General features: G+C 40.8%; 1 protein-coding gene across 1 annotated transcript in view; it reads left to right on the top strand.

Annotated features, from left to right (window-relative positions):
• FER1L6 (fer-1 like family member 6) overlaps positions 1–20156 on the top strand; it is a 64789-nt gene extending 44633 nt beyond the window's left edge. Inside the window, exons 29-41 of the mRNA XM_059478555.1 lie at positions 138–253; positions 1343–1474; positions 2397–2522; positions 3536–3663; positions 4956–5126; positions 6300–6460; positions 9368–9510; positions 10095–10183; positions 11648–11746; positions 13514–13755; positions 14075–14238; positions 15460–15560; positions 19691–20156. Coding sequence (XP_059334538.1) covers positions 138–253; positions 1343–1474; positions 2397–2522; positions 3536–3663; positions 4956–5126; positions 6300–6460; positions 9368–9510; positions 10095–10183; positions 11648–11746; positions 13514–13755; positions 14075–14238; positions 15460–15560; positions 19691–19877 — 1859 coding nt within the window. The 3' untranslated portion in view covers positions 19878–20156. The remainder of the gene's footprint in view (positions 1–137; positions 254–1342; positions 1475–2396; positions 2523–3535; positions 3664–4955; positions 5127–6299; positions 6461–9367; positions 9511–10094; positions 10184–11647; positions 11747–13513; positions 13756–14074; positions 14239–15459; positions 15561–19690) is intronic.
• Positions 20157–25081: the final 4925 nt, after the last annotated feature.

The raw sequence follows: 25081 nt of genomic DNA on the forward strand, positions 1-25081 counted from the left end.
GGATCCCTATGTCTGGCAGTAGAGGAATAGAGAAAAAGCAAGGAGGAATCTTTAAAAAATGTACTTTGCATCCCTGTGTGAAGCATTTTATGTACTTTGCTTACTAAAACATAGACAATGTCATTAAATTTCTGCAGATAAGCAGACTTCTGACCACATAGCATTGATCATAGAGGATGAGCCAGACAAAAAGAAGAAGGATAAGACATTGAAAAGGATGCAGAAGGAAACTCCAAACCTAGCAACACTGCAGGTAAGAGAAAAGTAAGGCTGAGGTAAGGCTGTTGTTATTCACTGTCTCTCCAAAGTTTGACATCACAGTTTGGCAAACCCTCCTTACACATATTTCAGACACTTTAAAATGAATAAAATACAATGAATTATAGTGATAAAGCTCTTCAGCACAAGTGACACAGAGGAGACCATGGTGTGGCCCGCTTGGTTTAAGACATAGAATTTATTGGTGTAGACAAACCCAGAGAAACTTCAGAGAAATTCAGTTTTGTTGTTTGTATGTAAAATACTGTAGTTGGAAATCCCAAATTTCATGTTAGAAATATTGCAGCCTATTAAGAATGTCCTTAAAAAGAGGTGTAAAGCATTACTGTGATGGGTAGTGCACCCTCCCTGATGGGAAATAATACTCAGCTTAGATTTGATTGGGTAATGACAGAAGAAATTCAAAGAAAACTATATGGGCTGTGCAAAATGCCTGGAGAGATGAGAGGCTTGAAAAGATTAGAACAGTTTGGATTAGATTGTGGCTGAATAAATGGGAATTTGGAACTGCTGTTTCCATTTTTTAAGAGATGGCAGCAGTATAGACCCTTCCATTTAATGCTTGATAAATTACTGGGGGAGAGTATTGAAAAAACATGTTCTTTGAAGAATTATTTGGTCTTTTGAGATATCCTAAAGCTCTGTCCCCACAGCACTTTACTATTTTCTGCTTTGCTCTCAGGTTTTGATGCATTAACCCAATAGAATGGGTCAGTTCAACATAGGCACATTGCAGCAAGGAAACAGAAGCAAAGAGCAGCACATCCACAGTTTTTCACTCACACCAGTGGCTACAAATGTTCATTTTGGCCCCTCCAGATTCACTTCCACCTGCTGCATTAATGTTATTTCAGTATCTGGGGAAAGCCTTTGGTTGAGGACAAAACTGGTCCTGTTTTAAATGGGGAATTAACTTATTTCCTCAAGGACTTCTGCAAAACCTTGGTTTTTATTAAAGTCTGCATTTTGGGTCAAAATGAATTTCTATTCATTCTCTAATAAAAAAGTTGCTATAAATATATTCACTGCACCACAAAATTTTAGCATTCCTCTATTTTCAAAGATTTATGAAGGAGATTTGGAGAGTGAATTTAATAACTTTGAGGACTGGGTGAAAACTTTCCAGCTCTTCAGAGGAAAATCTAATGATGAAGTTCATGCTGATGCTGAAGACAGAATAATAGGAAAATTTAAGGTAAGCTTTGATGTTAATTAAATGGGGAATAATTTAGAGATTTTAGGTTTTAATACATATTTCAGGGATGCCAGGGATGAAAGAAATAAATATTGCTAGTCTGTTGTAAATAGAATTATTTTTATTATATCTAAGTAAAGTTTTTTCCTTTCCCATCATCTGATAGAAAAAAGCATCATCCAGCAGCAGCTGTTCACTTCTGTTTTGAGATAAGGAATCACAAGGAGTTTGAAATTCCAGAAGGGGAAGAAGAGATATTATCTAGTCCAGATTTCACTAATGCAATTTGGTTTCTACACTTTCAGTTACAGAACCTTACATGTAATTTTGTGTAATTTAAGTGTGGGCCCTCACAGCTACAGCCTTATCCAGGGTTCCATCAGGCAATCTGAAAAGTTCAAAGCCTAAGTAATGTTATTAGGATTTGTTTGATTAAACTCATTGATGTCTCAATTAGATTGCAATGCAGATTTCTGTCCAAATGACTTGTTAGTGCTTTCAGGCAGTGTGAGCTACTCAGCAAGATGAGTCAGTATTGATTCATATGAGCTGCAAAAATACAGCTGGATCCCTCTCACACTCTTATGAAACTCACTCAATGGAATTATTAATTTGCCAATATACAGTTAAGGTAAAAATATTATTTTTAAAATATTTATGATAAGAAAACTAGATTTGGAAGACCTACAGGTATTAGTTTAAAATAGGCACAGAGATACTCCTTGTAAATATCTAAATATGATAGTACCATATTGGAGAGAACAGACATGTTAAAAGGTGATGTTTGGTGCAATGCAGTTTGGGTTCTCTGTGAGGGCTACCACAAAATAAGTTGCATGAGTTACGGTTTTTTCATTCAAAGGGTTGTTTTTTATTGCAATTGATCTGGTTTCAAGGGAGATAAAATTCCATGTATTTCCAGGGCTCCTTCTGCATATACCCAAGTGCTGAGGATGGCAGCTTGCTGGATGGGGGGCAGCCCCGCATCCTGCAAGGGATCCCCCCAAACCACCCTGTCAAGGTGCTCATCAGGGTTTATATCGTGGCAGTAAGTAGGCAGATGCTCCTTTAACCTTGAATTAACTTGGATTTTTCTTCTCAACTAAGTTTACCTTAAATGTCTTTGTTTAAGCTTCTGAAAATCCTCATCCATGGGGTTTGGGCTTTTTCTTTGTCATATTTCAGACAAAGTTTCATACTGTAGAAATGTGTGTTCAGAGTAGAAAATGTTACATATATCCCTCACAATAAATCTGGAGATTTCTGCAAGATTGGAGAATCACTCTACTTGTTGAAACTAAAAGCTCTGGATACATAACTAGCATAGTACAGATAACCTGTTCCAGCCACAATATGCAAATGCAGTCAATTTTAATGAGTAGAGTTGTTAAAAATGACACACATTTAAACAAAACCTCAGTAAGGGGGAAATGGTAGTGTAGTTTTGAGGGCCTATGAGTAGCACACTATGAAAGTTCTACAAGTGAATAAATTTTCAGTAAAGGTAGAAATACAGAGCACAGGATGAGAAACAAAGCTGTGAGAGGTAAAATGGGTAGAAGAAACTGGTGTTTCAGAGAAACAAGAGAGTTGCAGGTAATCTAAGACAGAATGATGGCATGCAGAGAGATTGTGGCAACAAAATATAAACAGATAGTTTTACTTCCTGAATGAATATAAGGACCTAGAGATCTTTTCCAACCTTAATTCTGTGATTCTATAAAGAGTTGGTTTGCACTGTTCAAGGCTCTGGAGCAATATTTGTGGTTAATCTTTCCTGAATCCTACCTGCACTTGTGCACCCAGCTTCTTCTGGCATTGCCTTTCCTGCTCAGCTTTTTCTGTCTTAGCAATGGGACAACATTTCCAGCTTTGCAAACACTCAAGATCTTGTTTTTGAAGTAGCCTAGAAAGCCTCAGGCCAAATTTTACATTACATGAGGCAGACAAAGTCCCTGAACTTCCAGAACACCAGGACCAGGCAGGAAAACCACAGTCCTCTGTAGGGACCCTGCTGTATTTAAGCAAACTCCTTGAGGACACAATTTTCCTTCTTTACAGGCATTTAACCTCAGCCCAGCTGATCCAGATGGGAAGTCAGATCCCTACATTGTGCTGAGGCTGGGCAACACAGAAATCAAAGACAGGGAGAACTACATCCCCAAGCAGCTCAACCCCATATTTGGAAGGTCAGTGATGACTTATTTTTGTATTCAGTGTAATTTGTGCTTTATCTCTTGCTATCACTGTGGCTGTTACTGTTTGCTATATGCTGGTTTCTGCCTGTTTGGATGTTTTGTAATTCTGATGGTCAATTCTGTTTTGTAATTCTGATGGTCAAAACGTTGGGAATTGGTTTCACACTGTATGATAATAAAATTTTTCATTTTCATACTCATCAAAACATACCAAGTAATGCAATCTGTGAGAGGTTTTGCAAAATGATGTGTGAGAGGAAATGAGGTAACAAATGACAATTGTCTGTGAAAATTAATGCAATCATTAAGTTTAAAGCAAAATAAATATCAGAAGAGTAAAGTGTGATTTCACGATCTTTGTTGCTGTTTCAGGTTGAATAGAGTGCTAAATAAATCTCATAATTCTAGAACATCTGAGTTTTTTGAACTCAGACAGCCAGGGGCAAGCTGTCAGTAAAGATCCAGTTTGTATTATCAATGCTTTATAGTTATTTATAGTTTTAATGCTAATAGCTGTGATCTTTTTTTTCCAGTAAATTTCCCTATTTTCAGAAGGTTGCAAATATTTTAAATTGGGGTGGAGGAAATTAAGACAGAAAAATGACACTATTTTGGACTGAAAGTACCCTAGAACAGAGGGAAAAGTAGAAAACTCATCTTTCAAGAGACAAAACCTCATCTTTCAAGAGACAAAGCTCAATTTTTTCTGTGCTTTGGAGAAATATGGAGCCAGTGTTGTGATCAGGATGTTCTGTCTTGCACTAATTTGTCAAATCCCTTTTACAATCACATTTATATTTTCAACTTCGCATCACATCTCAACAATACTGATTCCTGAAACATGCACCAAGTGAAAAGGGAGCTCTTTGCTTTTTTGAGATTTATTTAAAACTTTTGCCTGATCATTTTGTTGTGTGCTCCCAAATTCCTATATTCAATATTTTGCAAGAAAACAGAAAATACTTAGATGTCCCTTTTGGGGGTTCTGAAAAATGTGTGAGAACCCTTGCATTCAGCTGTATTAGCATTACTGGATTCAGGATTGTAGGAAAAATCTTAGGAGTGTTCACAGGGTGCTAGGGGAGCAGGGGAAAGAATACACTTTTGCACTGTGTGTTTGCAGCAGGTTCATGTATTTAACTGAAGCAAAAAGCACTACAAAAAAAGCCCACTGTGTATGAGAAGAGGCACCACTCACACAGTGTTTGCATGGCATTAATTAGCCTAGCCTTTGAGGTTTCAAAAGTGATTTGCCTTCACATAGGTCTCAATTTTTCCTGTAGATCATTTGAAATACAAGCTACATTCCCCAAGGATTCCTTGCTCACAGTCTTGATCTATGACCATGACTTCATTGGGACAGATGATCTTATTGGAGAGACTAAAATTGATTTGGAAAATCGTTTCTACAGCAGACATCGAGCCACCTGTGGGTTACAGAGTCAATATGAAATGTAAGTACTTCTATAGGAAATGTAAGTACTTCAGGCAGCAGCAGAGCTCACAGTCAGTGACTTGACTCAAAGGAGAAATTACAGATGCGTTCCAGATCCAGCACAGAAGTGTCACAGAGGGTATTTTAATTAAAACTCACCTAAGAGCTTAGAGGTGGCTTTGGGTAGCTGCCAGCCTCAGTGGGGAATGGATATTTTTAAATTAACAGCACTGTTGGTTCAAGAAGTATTTTAGATAGTAAACAGCTGATGTTTACAACATACCTGCTTGATAAACTGCCTTTGGACAGGCATAAAGGGCAAATGGACAGGCAAAAAGGGAAAAATCTCTCAGAGAAATCATGCCAGGGCTCTCCTTTGCTCTCTGCTATTCAGCTGCAGTGATTGCAGCAGGGCTGGTGGGGCTGGGGAGGCACTGGGGGAGCAGAGCAGGGGCAGAGGCTGCTGACACAACCTCTGTGATGGGGTGAGCCATGGGGTAGTGAGCCTGAGCCTCTGATCCCTGCCAGACAGCTGCACTCCCAAGGACCTTGCACATAAAAAATAATTAATGCAGAGAAAGTCAACCTAAAATAACTCAGCTGCCCTGGGGCAGGGCACTAACCTGGGAGATGTGTGTTTGGGACACCTCTATGATTGTTTCTCATTTTTTTCTACAAACTAAGGGTGGAAAATGTCAAAAAGCAATCCAGGAACACAGACCAAACCCCAAGCTTCCCTTGCCAGCTCAATCTCCAGTGTGAGATATTTCTTCATGTGCTTGTTACATGTCTCAGATAACCTGAGCTTCTCCTTTGCCTCTGAGAGCTGCAGAATAATTCTCCTTGAATGGAGACAGCACATGTAGTCTCAAATCTTTTAGGTACAACAGGGAACAAGCTCTGTTTCTTTTCCTCATGGGAGGCCTGCCCATGCTATTACTTTATCTAAGCTGTAGCAAGGCTGCCTCAGTTCTCCTGTGTTTTAAGGGAAAGGAGTGGTTGATCTCCAAGGACCTGAGCAGAAAGAGGCAGTGTCTCAAGTGAGTAGCAGTGCTGGACAAAGGAAAAGTTTGACTGAGCTGGTATCAGGACCACTGACCACAAAGTGAACCTCTGCATTGAAATTCCTGATCTGTCAGTGCACTATTATGAAGGAAACCTCAGCCATTTTCACTCTGTCCCCTCCTTGCAGAGAAGGGTACAATGCATGGCGAGATGCAACCAAGCCAAGTGAGATCCTCACCAAGCTGTGCAAGGACTACAGAATCAGTGGACCCTTCATGAGGCCAGGAGAGATACAAGTAGGATCAAAAATCTTCAAGGGACAGACAGTCTTCACAGAAGATGAGAACGGTAACAAAGTAGTTCAGCATCCTCCCTTTGCATTGTGGCAGTACAAGGAGCCTGCCCAGATGTATCTGGAGCCCTGTTGTGCTATGAACTGCCAAGATGGATTACTGGAGCCTGTGTCTGCTCTTAAACACTCCTGTAACTCTGGCAATGAAGGCTGTGTCTGTATGAGCTTTTGCTGTAGCTTAATTGCAAAGAATCTGTAGGGTGAAACAGCTTCTGAGAATGAATTGACATCCTCATGGGGGCTGTTGGGGAATATGTTGGACCAGCTCCTACCTGATCCCAAGGATGGGATGTCCAAGATCGGTTGGAGTGTGGGGGACCCTCTTGGAACATGTTTTCTGGCTTAGTGTTGGTCTGTGCAAGCTCTGAAATCCCTCCCCACAGAATATCAAAGCATATGAAGTCAGGAAGAGTCTTTCAAAGAATGTATTCTCTGTCTAAATTAAAACACTGGAATAGACAGACCCAAGAAGTGAGAAGTAGAGGGAAGGGAAATACTATTTTGAAGGGAGTTACTCAAGGTCAGACAAATTTCTGACCACAGTTATATTCCAGGCCATTTACCAGCCAGTCCTACCTTACCTACTTGTCTTTCCTCTCTGTTGTTCTTTCCTCCTCTTGGTTACTGCCACTCTGGTTTCCCTTCTGACACAGCACTCTGTAAATCCAGGTATCTGTGAGGTCCATGGATCCATGATGTAACTCACTGACAGATCTCCCTGGTTAAAAGGAGGTCAAGGCAATGGGGACCTCCAGTGTCCCTGTCACATTGGGGGGGAGTGGGACAGAGTCATCAGGGAAAGGTGCCCCTGCCCATGGCAGAGGAATGAACAAAATTGTCTTTGAACATTCCTTTGAACCCAAACCATTCTATGACTCAGTTTTGTACTTAGAATAAGGAAAACAGATGTGAGGATGTTGCCTTTCAAGGGGGGTGAAAGGAGCTGCTCTCAGAGACAGTAGTGGACACTGGGGTAGTGTAAGAAAACCTCCAGTCCCTTTTCAGTGTTGGTTTTCTTTGACACAATTCTTCTTAGCAACTACAAAATACAGCTCACACCTTGAGTGGAAGGCTGCCAAGGAAGCACTGTTGAAGGGAGAAGAGTTGATCCATTTTTGGTTTCTTAGCCTGAAAGAGATTTTTTACTCCAGTATTGCTGCTTGTTTTCCTCACTAACAGAAGACTGAGTGTGACTACCAGCAACAGGATGTCTCAATCAAGATTCTGGTTCACTAAAATGGGCTTCAGACAAACCAATGTCAGATAAGATGATGTAAATCAGAAGCAGGGAAATATAGAACCAGATGGCAAAGACCAAAAGACTTATGTACACAAGTTTTTCAATATTGTACAGAAATAGTTTATCGCATGTAGAGTTAACATAATTTCTCTCCAGATTGCTGTTCTGACAAGTACATCTGGGTCCTTATTTCCTGATGGATTACTGGGGTGGCCATCATTTGGATCTGTAAAACCAACAAAGGCCACAGATTTGAGCTCTAGAGGCATACTGAAAAGGGAAAGCAGTCCCTTACATTTCCACTGTACAGATGGAGAAAATTATAATTATCCATCCAGCTTTAACTTGCAAGGGAAGGAAAAATTTAACTTTGCTCTAGGAACAAAGAAGCTGGATAGGATAGGATAGGATAGGATAGGATAGGATAGGATAGGATAGGATAGGATAGGATAAGAATAGGATAACAATAGTCTGGATGGAACAGACCTACAACAATCATCTAGTCCAGCTGCCTGTCCACTACTCCTAGACAGTCTAGGATTATCTGTAGCCAATGGGAAGCAATATGCATCTTCAGAGGTAAAAAAAAAAAATCTTTAGAAAGGTTTCTTTGAGAGGATACAGGATATTGTAGGATAATCTGTGTCATTGTTACTGAGGCTGCCTGACTGAATAGCAGCTAGACACATGGCATTTAGCTGGCTAAAATTAGATGTTGGTGCACAAGAGGGAACCAAGATTCATAACCACAAGATCATCCTTCCTCAATCTCTGAGCCATTAAGGAGGTTTAATACCTACTGTTTAAATTCCAAATGAGTCTTCTGCCAATGATCAGTAATTCAGATATAGCAACATGCGTAGGAAAAGTGATAACAATTTGTTGACACAAATAAATCTTAACCTTCTTCTCACTTAGGGACTTCTAATCACTATCTTCTAATCTAGAAGATATCACTTGTCAAAAGTCTGAGCTCCTTTTGTGTGGAGCCCACACAAAAAGGGAGGAAAGAGAAGCTCAAGAGCTCAAAGGGCTTTCTCTGCTTTCTAACATCCACCCTACTTTCAGTAATAGCCCTGGTCCCTCCTTGAGGAGCCATTCTCTGGGATTCTCTGGTTATCCCTTCCAGTGGCCAAGTGAGAGGGTCAGGAGGTGAAAATGTTCTTGCCCATGGACTTCAACTCTCTTCCTCTGAGGTGTGATTCAATTCCCTAAGGTCTTTGCTGTTGCCATTACAGAGTAAAAGGAGGCATAGCTAACTTCTAGTGCCTATTTACTGTCAGCTTTGTCAAATCCAGAGACAAGACTCCTTGTCTTTCACAGGCTTCAAAAATTTGCAATTTTCTGCCAAAAGAATAACTGACATGTCTCTTCCATTTTTCTGTTAAAAACTGGTGCTGTAGCAGTGGAATGATTTGCTGCATTTTACAGGAAAACTGCTGCCTGAGTACTAATCTTCTAATTAACCCAATGGGTCCCCTTATTTATGCAAATTAGAAGTATTTCAAGGCCCTTCTTTATTTGGCTGGAATGCATAAAACCTTCCTCTTAACTCAAGCAAATTTTTAATGAGTGCCTCTAATAACTAATGAAACATATTACCAAGGGGTTCAATATTATAATTCAGCTCTCATTGTTCTTTTTGTTTTACTCTTTCCTTCAGAGGAGCCAGTTGAATCATATGAACATCTCTCCCTAAAGGTTTTACGTGCTTGGGAAGAGATCCCTGGAGCTGGCTACAGACTGGTCCCAGAGCACATTGAGACCAGGCCCCTCTACCACAAGGATAAGCCAGGCATGGAGCAGGTAGAGCAGCTCAGAGGTGGTGGTGATGGTAGACCAGGAACAGTTTTCATTCCTTCCAGTTATTGTGGTTTCTATTTGTAACAGCAAACCAATGGAGCCAGCACTGCTGTGCTGCACCAAATGTGAGACTTTGCACAGTGTTAACCTGGAAATTGTCACCCATGTGTGTACACAGCCACTTACCCAAATCCACAGTAATCACATAAGGTGGAACTGCAAATTGTCATTCTTTTAAATGCTTTATTTTATTAAGTTAACAAAACCTCTGGTTGTATCTAAACCTTGATTTTCTTTTTTTTTTTTTTTTTTCTGTTCATCACATACTGTTTTTCATGGATTTTACCTTGAAGCTGACAGTGTTTGAGCTCTATTTCAACTTCACCAAATACCTGAAAGATCGAAAGAATATGTGCACAAAAAAGATTTTGTATAGAAAGTTCATAGATTAAACCATAGTTACAGGATATTGAGCTGGTTGGGGCTTGTAGAGGAAGAGGTGATTTTGGATGTCAGAACTGCATGGAAAGCCTTTTAAATCCTCTGTGAAATGGGGTTACAGGGATGTTTATCTCTTTGTTTTCAAGGGTCGTGTACAGATGTGGGTTGACATGTTTCCTAATGATATGCCTCTGCCAGGACCTCCTGTGGACATTTCACCAAGAAAACCCAAAGGGTAATAATCTGTGCTTTCCTCCCACCACAGTGGCAATAGCTCTCCAAAGACTGAGTCTTTCTTAAGTGTCTGGAAAGAAATAGAAAATGAACTACTAAAACAAACCTCTCCAGTCCTGAAGAAAGTTTTCTCAGGTTCACATGACGTCAAATCAAAGAGGAGCCTCTAGTTTGGTTTCCTCCATTAAACTACTCAAAGAACTGTTGGTGATTTTTCAGCAAGAGCTATCACACACCTCTTACAAAGATATCCTTTTTTATCCTTTATCGCTTTATCCTTTATAATAAAGAGATTACAGGTGACTAGAGCTAGTAATTCTGATGTTATCATCTGCTTGTTGAGCTGCAAGAATTAATTCTAGTTTCACTAGCTTTTTCACTGAGATAACTTCCATGACCCTGGCTGAGCTCTTTAATCTGCTGCAATAGCATTACATGTATTGGATTTCCAGCAATTTGTCCAAGGATAAGATCAAGAAACACATAAAGCAGCAACAGATAGAAGAGATCTGTTTGGAATAGCCTTCTCCCATTTCCTTATGCTTCTTTACATGCACTACTGCACATAGTTGTTCAAGCTAATTGAATATTGTAAAGAAAACACTAACATGAGAAACAGAATTCTCAGCCCATCCTGTATTTTAGCAAGGCCTTTTCTGACAATTTCATGTTTGAAACATCAGCAGGTACTATTCCTATATTATTTGATTTGACAAACAAACAAACAATCCATGTAGCAATTACTTCTTTCCAACCACAACTTTCTATAAAACTTCTTAACAACAAGCATTTTCCAATCCAAAAAGATTTAAAACTAATCAAGCCCACAAAGACTTAAGGAATACCTACATTTTTCAGTATTAAATTTTTATGTCACCTGCAATATCTGTGTATCAGCTCAAGTTTTGTGAGCTTTGGATGGCCACCAAAAATGTTTGCATATAGGGAGTGGAAAGGATGGAGAAACTTTAATTCCTTTTACTGTAGCTTCTAAAGATGATCGTACCTGCTTAAATGCAAATATCTCCAAGCAGTCCTCTTCCCCTTTAATGTCCTGGATTGCACTAAATGCAATTTTTTAGGCATTTCTTCTAAAAAGCACCCCTCAGGGAGCTCTATTCTTTATTAGCAAGCTGATCACTGTTTTGGAGACAGCTCTGATGAAGTTTTTTAGATCCATTTTGTCTTGTTCCACTGCAGTATTTTTGTGAAAAAAGTTGAAAATGAACAGACATATGACAGGCAAGGAATTGTCCATCCTTCCAAAGCTGGCAGTGACCCTGTTGTTTTCCATGAGCTGAGGGGAACCAACTCCCCACTCTATCACCAGACTCTTGTAAACAGAAGAGGCCTGAGACTGATGCACAAACACAATATTTCCCACTTTATAAAAAACATGATTTGATAGAGGTTGGCATTAGTGCCTGACCAGGGCTTTACACAAAATCCTTTTTTTCTTTTTCAGCTATGAACTGAGGGTAATAATCTGGAATACAGAGGATGTCATTCTAGAAGATGAAAACATCTTTACGGGGCAAAAATCAAGTGATATCTATGTAAAAGGGTAAGGTCTTCACACTTCAAAATAACATGCAATATTTCATTCAAAAATCAGAGGAAAAAATTATGTTGTGAGAGTATTTGATGAGCTATTCTGTGACCTTTGCACTTTGCACTAAATGCCTGGCAAAATTACTCACCCCAATGGGATACTGTTCACTTTTTGCCCTGTTTTATTTCCTCTGAAAATCAAGTAACTGAAATGACACTAAGAGTTAGTTCCTACTCAGGCAGAGATGGCACACAACAAGCACCAAGCTCACAGTTTAGTACAGAGATCAAATAATTACAGAATTTGAACTGTAAGAGCTTACAGGGATGCAGGGAGTTTTGACATAATCAGAGAAAAGAGCATTATAGCTGCATTAGAAATAAGAAAGGAGGTGTTTGGCAAGCTATTTCTGTTGGAAATATTTTCTAACCTCATGTGGGGAGTGTGTGTGGGTGAATGACCATGGTCATGCTGAGAAGAACATCACATGGGCACTTTCTGCTCTTCATCTCCTTCCTTCCCTGAAATTGTAGCAGGTTATTTCTTAATTCCTTGCCAGCTTTGGAATACTGCTTTGCACTTTCTGTTTCTGAGCAGGATTTGAATACAGGTACCAGGGAGGGCTTGGAGGAAATTATAGACATAAGTGGTAGTACAAAGTACTGAAAATCTCAGGTTCCGGACTGGTCTTAGATTTCTGGCCATTTTTCCACTTCTAGAGAGAAAGTTTAATATGCCAATATGAATTGTGTGTTCAGAGCAGTAGCAGAGTAGCTTTGAGAACACAAATTTGAGGAATTAAATAGGGACCCAGCCCATGTGCTTAGCTGTGTGATGAGAACATCACAATCAGTGCCAGAGTGGTCTGACAGAGAGGCCAGGAGTGGGACACTTTTTGCTTCTGTGCCTTAATGATGAAGACACAAATCTCATTATGTTCAAACAGTGCATGTGGCACTGTATCTGTCACCAGGCATGGGTTTGCACTTGGGGCAGTGCCATGTTTCAGGTTGTTACCATTTTTCACAATTTCTTTTTGAAATATTGGGGTTACAGGAGAAAATGGATACAGCACAAAAACACTAATCTCTTTGGATACAGCACAAAACCACTAATCTTTATTCAAGGTGTGATAAATCATCTACAGAGCTAAAACACATTTAGCTGGGTCATTACCTCTCTTCAGATGAGAAAATTATGTTTAAGAAAGTGTTGTCCTTTGTACCACAGCACATCTGATATTGTGCACACTGTAGTAGAAACCAAGAGGAAATCACAAAAAAACCAAGAGAGACTTCTCCAGCCATATAAACACCATGTTTATAACTGCAAACAGGAATTGCAAAAAATTTAGGCTCTAATACTGAGCACTGATATCAGTCTTGAGACAGTGACACAGAATTTATTAGTGTGACAAAACATCAATAAAGGGTGATTAGTGCTGGATAAATGACTGATGGTGTCACCACTGCCTGTCCCAAAGAAGAGAGCTGTCCTGGCCAATAGCAAACTGGTGCTGGACAAGTGGTGCTTTGGGGTCTGATTGAAATAAAATTCACATTCTCATTCTCAGCTTTTGATCACCACTGGCCATTACATCAGCCTGTGTCCCAGAATCCCCCAAGCCAGGACTGTTGTTGCCTGTCCCCATGCCAAACATTCTGCTGTCTCTTACTGGTGAGGGAGGAATTAGAAAATGGTCAGGTCTGGAACCAAACAACAATTGCATTTCAAGATCCCCTGGTGACAGCAATGCTTTCCACTGTGTGCTTGCTGTAGGTGGATAAAGGGCCTGGAAGAGGACAAACAGGAGACAGATGTACATTACAATTCCTTGACAGGAGAGGGCAACTTCAACTGGCGCTTTGTGTTCCCATTCCACTACCTCCCAGCAGAGAAACAGATGGTGGTTACCAAAAGAGAAAACATATTTTCCTTAGAGAAGACAGAACGCAAAATACCTGCTGAACTGGTGCTTCAGGTGTGGGATTTTGAAAGACTCTCTTCAGATGATTTCTTGGGTAAGTACACAATGGACCTGCCTGAGCTCCATCTGAGGTCTCACCAGACCTGTGTTTTGCAGAGGAATGCACAGAGTGGTGTCTGAGCCCCAACTTTTGCTTTTCTCTTTCTGAAGCACCACACTGCAAACTTGCACATTTCTTGTAAAGCCAATAATTAGGTCAGATGAGAATGCCAGAGCAATACAAATGAATGACTGACAGTACAGAAAGATCCTCAGCTGCTAAATTCCTCTATGGATCTCACCTGGAAGCTGCTATTTGAATGTCTTTGTGTCTGTCTGCTCCCTGAGTGTTGTCAAACTTTTTCTTTCTCCAGGCACTCTTGAGCTGGACCTGAATGGGTTCCCTCGGGCAGCAAAGACAGCCAAGAGCTGTGACTTGGGCACAGTTGTGGCAGCAAGTGAGGAAAACAAGATCTCCATATTTCAGCAGAAGCGCATCAGAGGCTGGTGGCCTTTCATCAAGGCTGGGGAGCTCACGGTGAGCAGCTCACTACAGATGAACAGCTTTGCTCTGGGACTAATGTGCTAATTTTGGATTTTGAACAGCCACCACTGGCAACCCATAAGATTCCTCCAAATACTTTAGTGGTTCTCCATATATTTGTTCAGAAGAACCCAGGTAACTGAGTACTAAAGTGCCTTTTCAGGTGCATTCAGTTCCCTAGGGGGACACAGACCAAGAGGTACCAGCTACTCATTTCCAGTAGTATATCCCTCTATAAATTCACCTGCTTTGGTTCTTTTTTAGGGGCTTCTTCCCCTGTCTCTAAACTTTCATTGATTCTCCAAGGGTGTTCCTAAGGCTCACCATTCCTTCACATTTCTGTCTTTTCCAGCAAAAAGAATGTTTTAATGAAATATACCATCTTCAAGTTCATTGCCTTATTCAGCTTGAAGTTGACCGTGTGCTTTCCATGGATTTAGTGAATGAACTCCACTTCCAAATCCCAGATTTACTTCCCTATTCTACACTCTAGTACAATTGATTCTCTTTCTCCCAGTCCACTTTAATCTCTCCCTTGCTTCCACATTTATAACTTTTATTGGCATCCTTCTTTCAACCCTGTTCTGTGCTGAGTCACAGCCAGTGGACATAGATCAACACTTCAAATCAATACCATCCACAAAGGTATAGGGTAGGAAAATTGCAAATATATGTAAAGTCATTTGTCTGTTTTTCATCCATCACAGGTTCTATAAAGCTGATTTGATTTATCCACTCTGAATTGTAACTGGACTCTTTAAATCCCAGCCTCCTTTTGTGAGCTGAGACCTCACAGGTCAATGGCTCCAGCACTTGTGACTGGCCGAATTTCCCCCTGCTGATGGATTATATCTGGTCTGTGTCACCAGCACAGCTTCCAGCTCAGACATTCAGTTCTGCCAGGATGTGTGATAGATAGAAAACATGGTTTTTTTTCAGATGAATTACACAATAATTTAAGAAGCAGAAAATGTATTTGCAGGTCTGGAAGAAAATATATGACCTTTCTTTCCTACAGTCATTGAGCATAAGTCAGGAATTTGTGCCTGGGTTTTCCTTTGTGCTTTCTCTTCAGCTGCAAAGACTACCTTATTTTCCTTAACTAATTTCCTTTGCCCTCAATTGGTTCCATCATTGCTCCACAAGACAAATCCTGCTGTGAATTAGTGATAATAACCCAGGACTGGATGCTTACATGTTCTCTCTCTGATCCAGGGCAAGGTGGAAGCTGAGTTTCACTTGGTCACAGCAGAAGAAGCTGAGAAGAATCCAGTAGGCAAAGCTCGAAAGGAGCCTGAGCCCTTGGAAAAACCCAAGTGAGTAGGAGTTCATTAAATCATTAAACTCATTAAACATGCTGGGGCAGGGGCATTCAGCAGGAGATGGGGAAGGGCAACCACCTGACCTCCTTGCAGGACACCTTGCTGGATTTTCTTCTCTTTCCTGCTGCAACCTTCAGCAAGAAATTGTGCAGCTTGTGCATGGCACTGCTGCTGGCAGCACCTTCAGTTTTGCTGGAATGCCTTTCTGTGGAAGCCTAAATAAATTGCATTGCTGAGCATTTGTTTGGGCTCAGCTGGAATTCACACATGAGCTCATTCCATAGCTGACCTGGCACATGATAACATCTTAAATCATCATAGCTTACACATACAGACAACATCTCAGTTTGGTTACCTATAAAGATCAGTTGGATTATATTTATTATAGTAATAATAGAATCATTTAGGTTGGAAATTATCTTTGAAATTATTGAGTCCAACCATTAATCCAGCTCTTCCAAGTGCATTGCTCACTCATGTTTCTAAGCATGACATCTGCACATCTTTTAAATACCTCCAGGAATGGTGACTCCACCACTGCCCTGGGAAGCCTGTTCCAGTGCCTGACAGCCCTTTTGGTCAGTAAATTTTTCACCAATACACAATCTAAACCCTCCTTGAAGCAACTTGAGGTTATTTCCTCTCATCCTGTCATTTGTTACTTGGAAGAAGAGACCAATTCCCAACTGGCCACAGCCTCCTTTCAGGTGGTGTAAAGAGCAATAAGATCTCCTCTGAAGCCTTCTTTTCTCCAGGATGAAGATCTCTAGTTCCCTCAGCTGCTTCTCACAAGACTCGTGCTCAGACCTTTCACCAGCATCATTGCCCTTCTTTAAGCACACAAAGGATGTGACTTCTATCTCTAATTTTATTGTTCTTCATACTCAAAGAATGAAGATGCTTATTTTTTCTGAGGACATTGTAAGTGTTTTAACAAAGGCAAATGATCTAGAAGGAGCCATTTATCTTTCAGTATTTGTCACATCTAAAAAGTATCAGCTGAGTTTTTTGCATTCAGGAAAAAGTTACTTTTTAATCTATTTTGGCTCAAGTGCTTTGTTCTACCAAAACACTTGAGCAGTTTTTTATGAGCTGGATAAAAAAAAAAGAGTGTGAGAGACTGATGTTATGTTTCCTGCTACAAAAGCTTCTAAAAATCAACTGCTAATCTTAATGGTAATGACTACACATTCTGTTTAATTTTGTTGCTTTGAGATACATCTCAGGATAAACATGAGAAAGGAGGAAGCAGCATAAAGGAATTATCAGATCAGAGGTATCAGAGCATTGTTTAAAACCAGCCTTGGAAAGACTTGAATTAATCACTTCAACCAGCCCCTTTACCCAAAGGCAGGATGAGCTTTGTCTGACAGGTGTCTGCTTGAAAGATTCCCAGTAATGGAAACTGAAGTGCCTCTTTCAGAGGAGAGAGGACTGGGATAGCTCTGAAATGCATGTGGTGGAAAGCAATCAGCCTAGGGAGTTTTAAGAGGGAGTGTCAAGTGGAATAGAAGGATTACATGTCCAGAAGGTTGTCCACAGGATGCACAAGGCACTGTCTTATTTTCCTCTCATTTTTTGAGACCCAGCCCATGCACCCCTGGCTGCCTTGGGCTCCCTTGTGTTTTCAGCCCAAGGGCATTTTATCTGCAAATGTGCTGCTGGGCCAAAAAGTTGTCACCAGCCTGGTGGCCTCTTCTCTGCTGCACAGCCTGGAGGTGTTTTGACCCAGAAGCCACAAAATCAGAGCCTTCCTCCAGCACTTGCACTGAGCAATCAGTGGTTTTTTTGGTGTGAATACACAGCCAACATATGGCTCAACATAATTCTACTCATAACTGAGATATATGCCTCAATTAAATCAAAAGTAGGGTGGGGATAGTGTCATTGACACTTCCCATCTCGGAAGCAAAACATTCAGGCTCCTTTTGTAGCTGCCCATGGTACAGGTGGAGGAGTCTCCCATTTCCTTAGCACACATATCCTGAGACATGAGCTGGGGAAAGAGATGACTTGGCCTCCTGAAGGTCCTTCCTCCCCACATGCAGGCAGCCCATGAAGGAGTAGACTGAGCACCCAGGCTTTAAAGTTAGGCAGAATAAATCCTAAGGTTACTAAAGCAATATCAGCATCTGAACAGTAAAATTTATTTTAGCTAGACACTCACTCACTTGAAAGAAAATTAACTGTTGAAGACATAGCATGCCTCAGTTTCATTAAAGATATTAAAGTTTACCAGCTCAGTGCCCACAGATCATGCAATATGTGGTTCATACATGCAGCTGGGAGATAAAAAATAATTGATTCTACCCTTCAAATGAGTTCTCTTCAGGAAGGAGTGGATCTCAAGGACCTCTTTTCTCAGGACCTCCAGATCTCTATGCCAGTACTGCAGATTCACTCAATTTTTTTTTTTTGCTTATGATGTAGGAACACCCAGAGAAGCAGAGACATTTTCAGATTTTTTGTGAAATTATTATTTTTAATTAAGAAACAAAATAATTTCAAAACAAAAAAAAATTTCTAGGAGCTACAGAGAGTAGCAGACTCAATAATGTGCCAGAGCAAAGGTGGACAAAGATGAAATGTCTGTGAACTAGGGGGAGGAGCATGCAAACAAAGAATAAGGCTCAATGAGTGTAATTTCCTGCTGGCCAAAGCACTGTGAGATCATTCATCTCTTCAATTCTGCCGATCAAGGCACGATGCCTTTCCGGATGCAGTGTATGATAATAAATGCACTGCTATAACTGGTAATGGGTTCTATTGCCCTCGTTCAAAAGGAAACAAATTAAATAAGCAAGAGTCTGGCTTTCTTTTTTCTTCCAGCCTTTAAAGGTTATGAAAAGTACTCAAGCAGTTGGTACATGCAGACTGAGGGTCTTGTTACTCTAGTAGTTTTAATCTTCAGGGTGTCCAGTTATTTAATAATTCCTTTTAACCTGGAGCGCTAATTTGATTATTTATTTCTGAATAACTTCCACCTCAATAAAAAGCTCAGTCTTTCATAAAAAGACATTCAGTTGGCCTTTCACATTCACAGACTTTCTGTGACATTGGCATTCACTTCCACTGGCTTAATGCTGAGTTCACTAGATAAGACTTAAATTCCTAGAACACCTTTCTGGAGTGAGACATGGCCACAGCTGCTTGTGACCCTCAGTTAATTTCATTCTCCTCATTGGTGCACCATCTGCACAATTCCAGTGACATTGGATAAGAAAGACAACCTGCCCAGGTTTTGCAGGTGTTAATGTTGCCCAGCCCCACTGCATTTATCAGGCCGTCCCATTGGAAAGCTGCCAGGTGCTGCCTTGGGTAGGGCTGCTGGAGCAGCAGCCCAGTGCCCTCCCAGTCCAGGTGCCATGCCAGAGGAGACACCAGGCCAACATTTTTCCCAAAGAGAACACTGTTTTCCTCTCTGTGTGTAGTCAAATTAGTTGTGTAGTGGGAAGAAACTTCTGGGTATGGAGGAGTATCCAATAGGGGGCAACATCTGGAAAAACTTGGATTGTGGGAGGCAGATATTCTCCACTGGAAGAAGGTGGCTCTTCTTTATGTACACAGGCAAACCATCCTGGTTTCATTTCATCATTTCCTCTCTTCTCGAGGCCTGTGTTACATTTCCTTCTGAAAATACACCATTTTGGGCCACATGCCCAACCTGAGCTGGCTCTGATTATTATGGCACCTTGACTATCACTGTGCAATCAGACTTTTTGTAGTGGCTCATTTTGTAGTGGCTTTTGTGATGGTAAATTCCTTGAAATCACTAGAAAGCTTTTGTACTCAAGTTTATGATGCCTGCATTTCTTCTTTAGGGTTTATCATGATCTTGTTTTCAATTTTGAACCCTGTACCATGATATAAATTGAAGTATTTATGATGTGTGAGCTGGAATTTCTTTACAAGTTGTGTGTGGAGCTTGGGTCGGGGAATGGGTGGAAGAAAAGTGACCCAACAGCTTGTGAAACATGGATGGACATTCCCCATAATCCCTGTAGTGAGTTCCAAGGAGCTAAAGGTCCTTTTTAGACTCAAATATATATTTTGCCGTGTGATAACTTTGGAAAGAGATGGATTTACCTTAACAAAATATTTTCTTTTTCTTTCTTCCCCTTTAGCCGACCAGACACATCCTTCTCTTGGTTTGTAAACCCTTTCAAGTGTTTGTATCACCTGATCTGGAAGAATTACAAGAAGTACATCATCATTGGCATAATTCTGCTTATTCTTGTTATCTTCCTGGTTCTCTTTATCTACACATTGCCAGGTGCAATTAGTGAAAGGATAGTTACAGGAAAAGGGTAGATCATGGCTCTGATTTTAGTCAATCAAATAAGGAAATTTCTGCTAAAAATAAGTAAGGCAAAAAGAATTCATTAACCTTAAACACATCTCATTCCTTGTAAAAAGAAAAGTAACTATTCACATCAGAAACTGGAGCTCTCAGAATAGTGGAATGTCTTCTTTGAATGCTCATTCAGACCCATCCTTCAGGTACATTATCCTTCATGTACATTAATGGTGTATATTAATGATGTACATCCTCACTGCTGCAGCTTTATTGACATTATTTTTGAAAGTGTTGCTATGCACCTAAAATTAAATTCAAGAGTAAATTCTTCAATGCTATGCAGAAATTAATTTCTCAGTCAAGTGCTTATTGTTACAGATGTATGATTAAATGTGAAGGTCAAAATCTTTACACAAAGATAAATGTATAATACGGTCTTTGCATAGTTTTGTAATTAATTCTTTTAACTGTTTTTAATAATCTTATAATGGCATCATTATTTTTAGATAAAAGGTATTATTAAAAGAACTCCAAGGTTAAATTGTCTCATTTGATGTTGTGTAGAATTTATCCTGCTCCTCTCAGTAAAAATGCTGTGCTCTACAAAAACATCTCACACACTCATAAATGAGCTAAGTACCAATGACAGGGATGTAGTAGCAGAGATTGAAAGAACTTTTTCCAGCTGCAAATTGAATGTGCTGGTGATCTCTGGGGAAGAGGGATCAAGAAGATGAAGACTTGTCCACGGGCATTGTGGTAACAAATGATCCTTGCAGAGGACAGGGAACAGGGGAAATCCTGCTGCTTGAAAAGCAAAGGCAAAGAGCAGTGGAAAAGAGATGGACTGCAGAACAGAACAAACCATGGAGTATTAAAGAAAACAAGGAATAAAACCTTACACTGTTGTCAATGTGAAAATCCTCATCCTAATTAAGAGTACATAAAATGTTGTTGCCCGTGTCATGCACAAGGCAAGGCTGATAACTCAGTGTTTCCACTTGGCCTTCAGATGAGTGGTTATGAATTTGGAATAGCCATCCAAATCTCCTCCAGTGTCACCCACAGTTAGATCTGTTGTAAAAACAGCATTTGTGAAAATGCTTTCCACCATGCACCCCTCACACAAAGTGTGAGCACCCTTTGCACATTTCAAAGCATCAAAAGGCAACACAAAGAGATCCTATAAATGCTGGTAATTCTGCCAAGCTCAGGGTGCAGGAATAGAAAATCAGACAGCTTGATAATTCTCAGAAGCCACTTATAAGGAAGCTTGTTTGGTACTGCTTGTACCTGGCCTGCCAAGGCTGTGCAATGAGCCTCTGTTCTCCTCTGCCCTGAGCCACAGGTAATTGCATTAGTCCGGAAAATGGGTATCAGTGAAACTTCCCCAGACAAGACATCTCACCTTTGAAAAGCATTTTAGAGGCTTATTTTGGATGGGACAACTTGCTCTAGAAGTGCCTTTTCCCCATCCCATTGATGACAGAGCCAGAAGGCTAAAGGCAAACTGAAAATATCTCATCCCTATTCCATCCCGCAGATCCTGACTCTGTTTTCCTTCTAAATTTCATTTTCCAAATATATAATAAATATAACTAAATTATCCAGATATGTGAGTGAGTATAGACATGTGGCAAAGGACCGCAGTGGGTGAGTTTTTCTGTTCTATTTTCCTTTAGAAACTATTATTTTGACCTAGAAATTAAAACACAATTACATGGTTAAATCTGCCCCAGTTGAATGTAGCAAGACAATGATGTGAAAAGGTGCTGATCACCCTTGAGTCTCTCTTCATCTCATATCCCTCTGCAGCAGGCCATTGTCTGGTGCAGTCTCTGCTCACACACCATGTGTGACATATTCCTCTGAAACCACATTTTCCAGTTTTGTGCTATTTTGCAACTGAACCTGTATGAACCAGAAAACAGAATGTTGTTTCTCCTAATATATTTCATCATACCATGAATTTTGGAAATGCAACTTAAAAGCTCCAGTGAGAGTAAATAAAACTATTCTGGTGCAAAATATGAGAGATAATTATTAATGACTGGATATGTTGTGGCAGCCAAAAAGGCAATGAATCTGAATTTTTTCCTTTGTATCAGGTCAGAGATCCTGGTGCTGCATGGCAGCTGTTGTGTTCATCTGTCCTTACTCTGCTTGTTTGTTCTTGATGCTCTGTCCTGATTTTTGCAGAATGTTCTGTGCCTCGCTCCCAGTCTGCAAACTGCACTGGACTCAGCAGATTGGTCTCATAGTGACTAATGACTATGTTAAAATGACTTTTATATTTGGAAGAAAGAAAGCCCTTGACAAGGTGATATGAGAATTTTTTTTCTTCATATTTTAGTCACAGAAAGGTTTTTGGTTGCCAGGCAGAGCTCTTCATTGCTCTGTGTGCCAGCTGCCAGCTCCAAAGGGATTTTTATCATCTTGGCTGAATATCCTGCTTGCCATCAGCTCCAAAGTGCAGAGCACTGTCTACTTCCAGACTAATTTATACTTTTTTTATCAGCTATTTGTGGCTAGGGAAGAGCTCAACCCAAGATCTGGTTCCAGCCTCCCAGACATTTGGAATATGACAGCCACCTCTTCTTTCCATTTTCTAATTAATCTGTCTTAATAGCAAACAAATAAATTTTCATGTATTTTCTATGGAGAAAGGATCATTTATAAAACCCTTCCAGACAGCCTCTCTTTCAAGCACTTCTGTAAGCAGCTATGAAGACTAATCAGAGCTGCACTGATGAGCAGAAATCTGTGTCCGCTTCCTGGATGCCTCTGCCATGGCTCCAGGACTCCACATCAGGAACAGAGGCCTCCTTCATTAGGAACAAGCCAGAAGGATTTATGGATGTTCCTTCCCTCTCTCTGACTGGAGAGTGGCCCTGGCTGAACTCTCTGTGATGGCACTGCCAGTTCATTACCTGGCTAATTCCAGCACCCTGGCATTCCAGAGCTCCCTGCCCATCACAGCTCAGCTCTTCAAGAGGGCTGTGCTTGACCCACTGCTCCCAGCAGTGCCTCCTCCTTTTGCTGCAGGAGTGCCTGGAGCTCTTTCCCAAACACCTGGCTCCTGCCAGGGAGCTCCTGGAAAGCTGCAAGGGCACTGCAGGCAGCTGCTGCCTCAAATTGGAGCGAAGGGGAGGCTGACAGAAGGCAGGGAAATCTCCTCCCATTTACATGCCATGTGCAGCCTGCATTTTCCCTCACCATTCAACTACTGAAAACACAGCAGACCTGTAGGTGATATCAACAGGTACTGTAAGATTTCTTACCCAAGTGTCTTTTAAGACAGGCACATACAGAAATTTGGTATCCACTAGTGGGCAAAATCATTGGAGAATCATTGGAGATTGGGAAATATGGTAAGATATGTACAAAATTATAGAACAAATACAGACCAGAAACCTGTCAGATGTTTACACTTCTGGTTGGGATGGTCAAACAGGATAGTTGTACTGTCATCACCCTCTTCCAGTGGATTCCTTTTCCTTTAGTTCTTTGTCATTCTCTGAAGTTCTCATCCATTGAGGGTCTGTGTTTCCTCAATCCCTGAACCAGAGCAGTCAGCTACTCTGGGACATCTCAGAGGAATCCTTCACCCACTTTTCTACCTCCAGCCAAGGTGGCTACAGCTGGTCCTGCAGCCTCCTTTGGAAGCTCTTCCTCTCCATTCTTCATCCTGGATCAGGGCACCTCGCCCCCATGAGCAGTGCTTACAGCTGCAGGCTCCTGCTGGGCCAAGGGACATATTCCAGGCACAAGAAAATCCAGACAGGTTTTATGTGCCCAAAGCATGCTGGCACACACTGTTTAGTTTTGCTCTGCTGCTTAATGACAGATTTTAGAAAAATATTAGGAAAAGAGCCAAATGCAAAGGCTCATACAACATATGAGCCAAGAAAGGATTTATTTGTTTGTTTACTTATTTGTTAGTGATGTTTCTTTTCCCTGACAGATAAGCAATAGTTAATCCTCTCCAGGAACCAGCACACAGCTCTAATATCCTGACAAAGCACTGGCCTGTCAATATGGCTGTACAGCAAATAAACATTGGCTGCATTTACTGCTTGTGATGAACTTTTAATTAGCCATAGCAATAAAACCTCACCAAAGCACTTAACAAAACACTTTTCAAAAGCCTCTTGACACTGTCAATATGCTCTTGGCTCTTGGTGTGTGAATAGTTCCACCCATGAGAGCAGCTTTGCCTTCAACTGATGGCTCTTTGGGGCTGGCACCCACCATGCAGATGGATGTACACAACTTGTGGAAATGTGTTACACCACAGCAGCTTCAAAGGCTGTTTCAGTGTGTGGAACACAACTGTGGTGAAGACAGTGCAGAAAAGTCAATATATTAAGAAAAGAATGATAATAAGAGCAACACTTTAGGAGGATTTGTTCTGCTCAGTTAGTGCATTTCTTCCCCTTGGTTATCTGTATTTGGAAATGGTTTGCATGCCCCAAGCTCTGCTTTGACTGAATGCTGATGGTATTCAGCTCACACAGATATTCCATCAGCATCTATGACCATAAAGTGGATTTGCACATGGCTCTGGAAACTGGATTTTGATGTACCATGGCCAGGTCTTTCTGTTCTTGGCACAAGGAGCTGCAGCAGCTACTTGTGAGGAGCACTCATGGACTGGGTATTTAAAATGTGACTATGGAGGATGGGTTTCAAAGCCAGGCATTCTGATACTCCCTCCCAGGGCCATGATAAGGAGTTGAATAACCAGGGCTGTCCATGTGATTCTGGCTCAACATCTACCACTGGTGATAGAGGTGCCCTTGAAGGACATGCCCACCACAGACCTCTGCAGGGTGGAGCCAACACGTGCTGTAGAAATAGTGTTGGACTTTTGGACAGGAAAGACTTTTCAGACTGGAAACTGAAGCTGGGATGCTTTGTCAGAGTATTTGTTTCTTTTTTTATAACATCTATGATGGAGAAAGGAAAGATGGAAAGGCTTAATGCTTTCTACTGTCTCCACAGGTTCCGGTCAGGGCCTTTTCAGTTTGTAAAGCCAAAGATTGTGCAGGCAGATAAAAAAGGAAAGTTTGTGAAGATCTATATTTGTAGTTCAAATTGTATTACAGTCCTCTAAAATTCAAGTGACTGTAGAGCCCCTACAGACCCTCAGGTCAAGAGCCAAGGCATCTTTTTCTCCAAAAACCTCACTTTCCCACACAATATCTCTAGTTTGGGA

Source organism: Ammospiza nelsoni, chromosome 1 (assembly GCF_027579445.1).
Source record: "Ammospiza nelsoni isolate bAmmNel1 chromosome 1, bAmmNel1.pri, whole genome shotgun sequence".
NCBI classification, from domain to species: Eukaryota; Metazoa; Chordata; class Aves; order Passeriformes; family Passerellidae; genus Ammospiza; species Ammospiza nelsoni.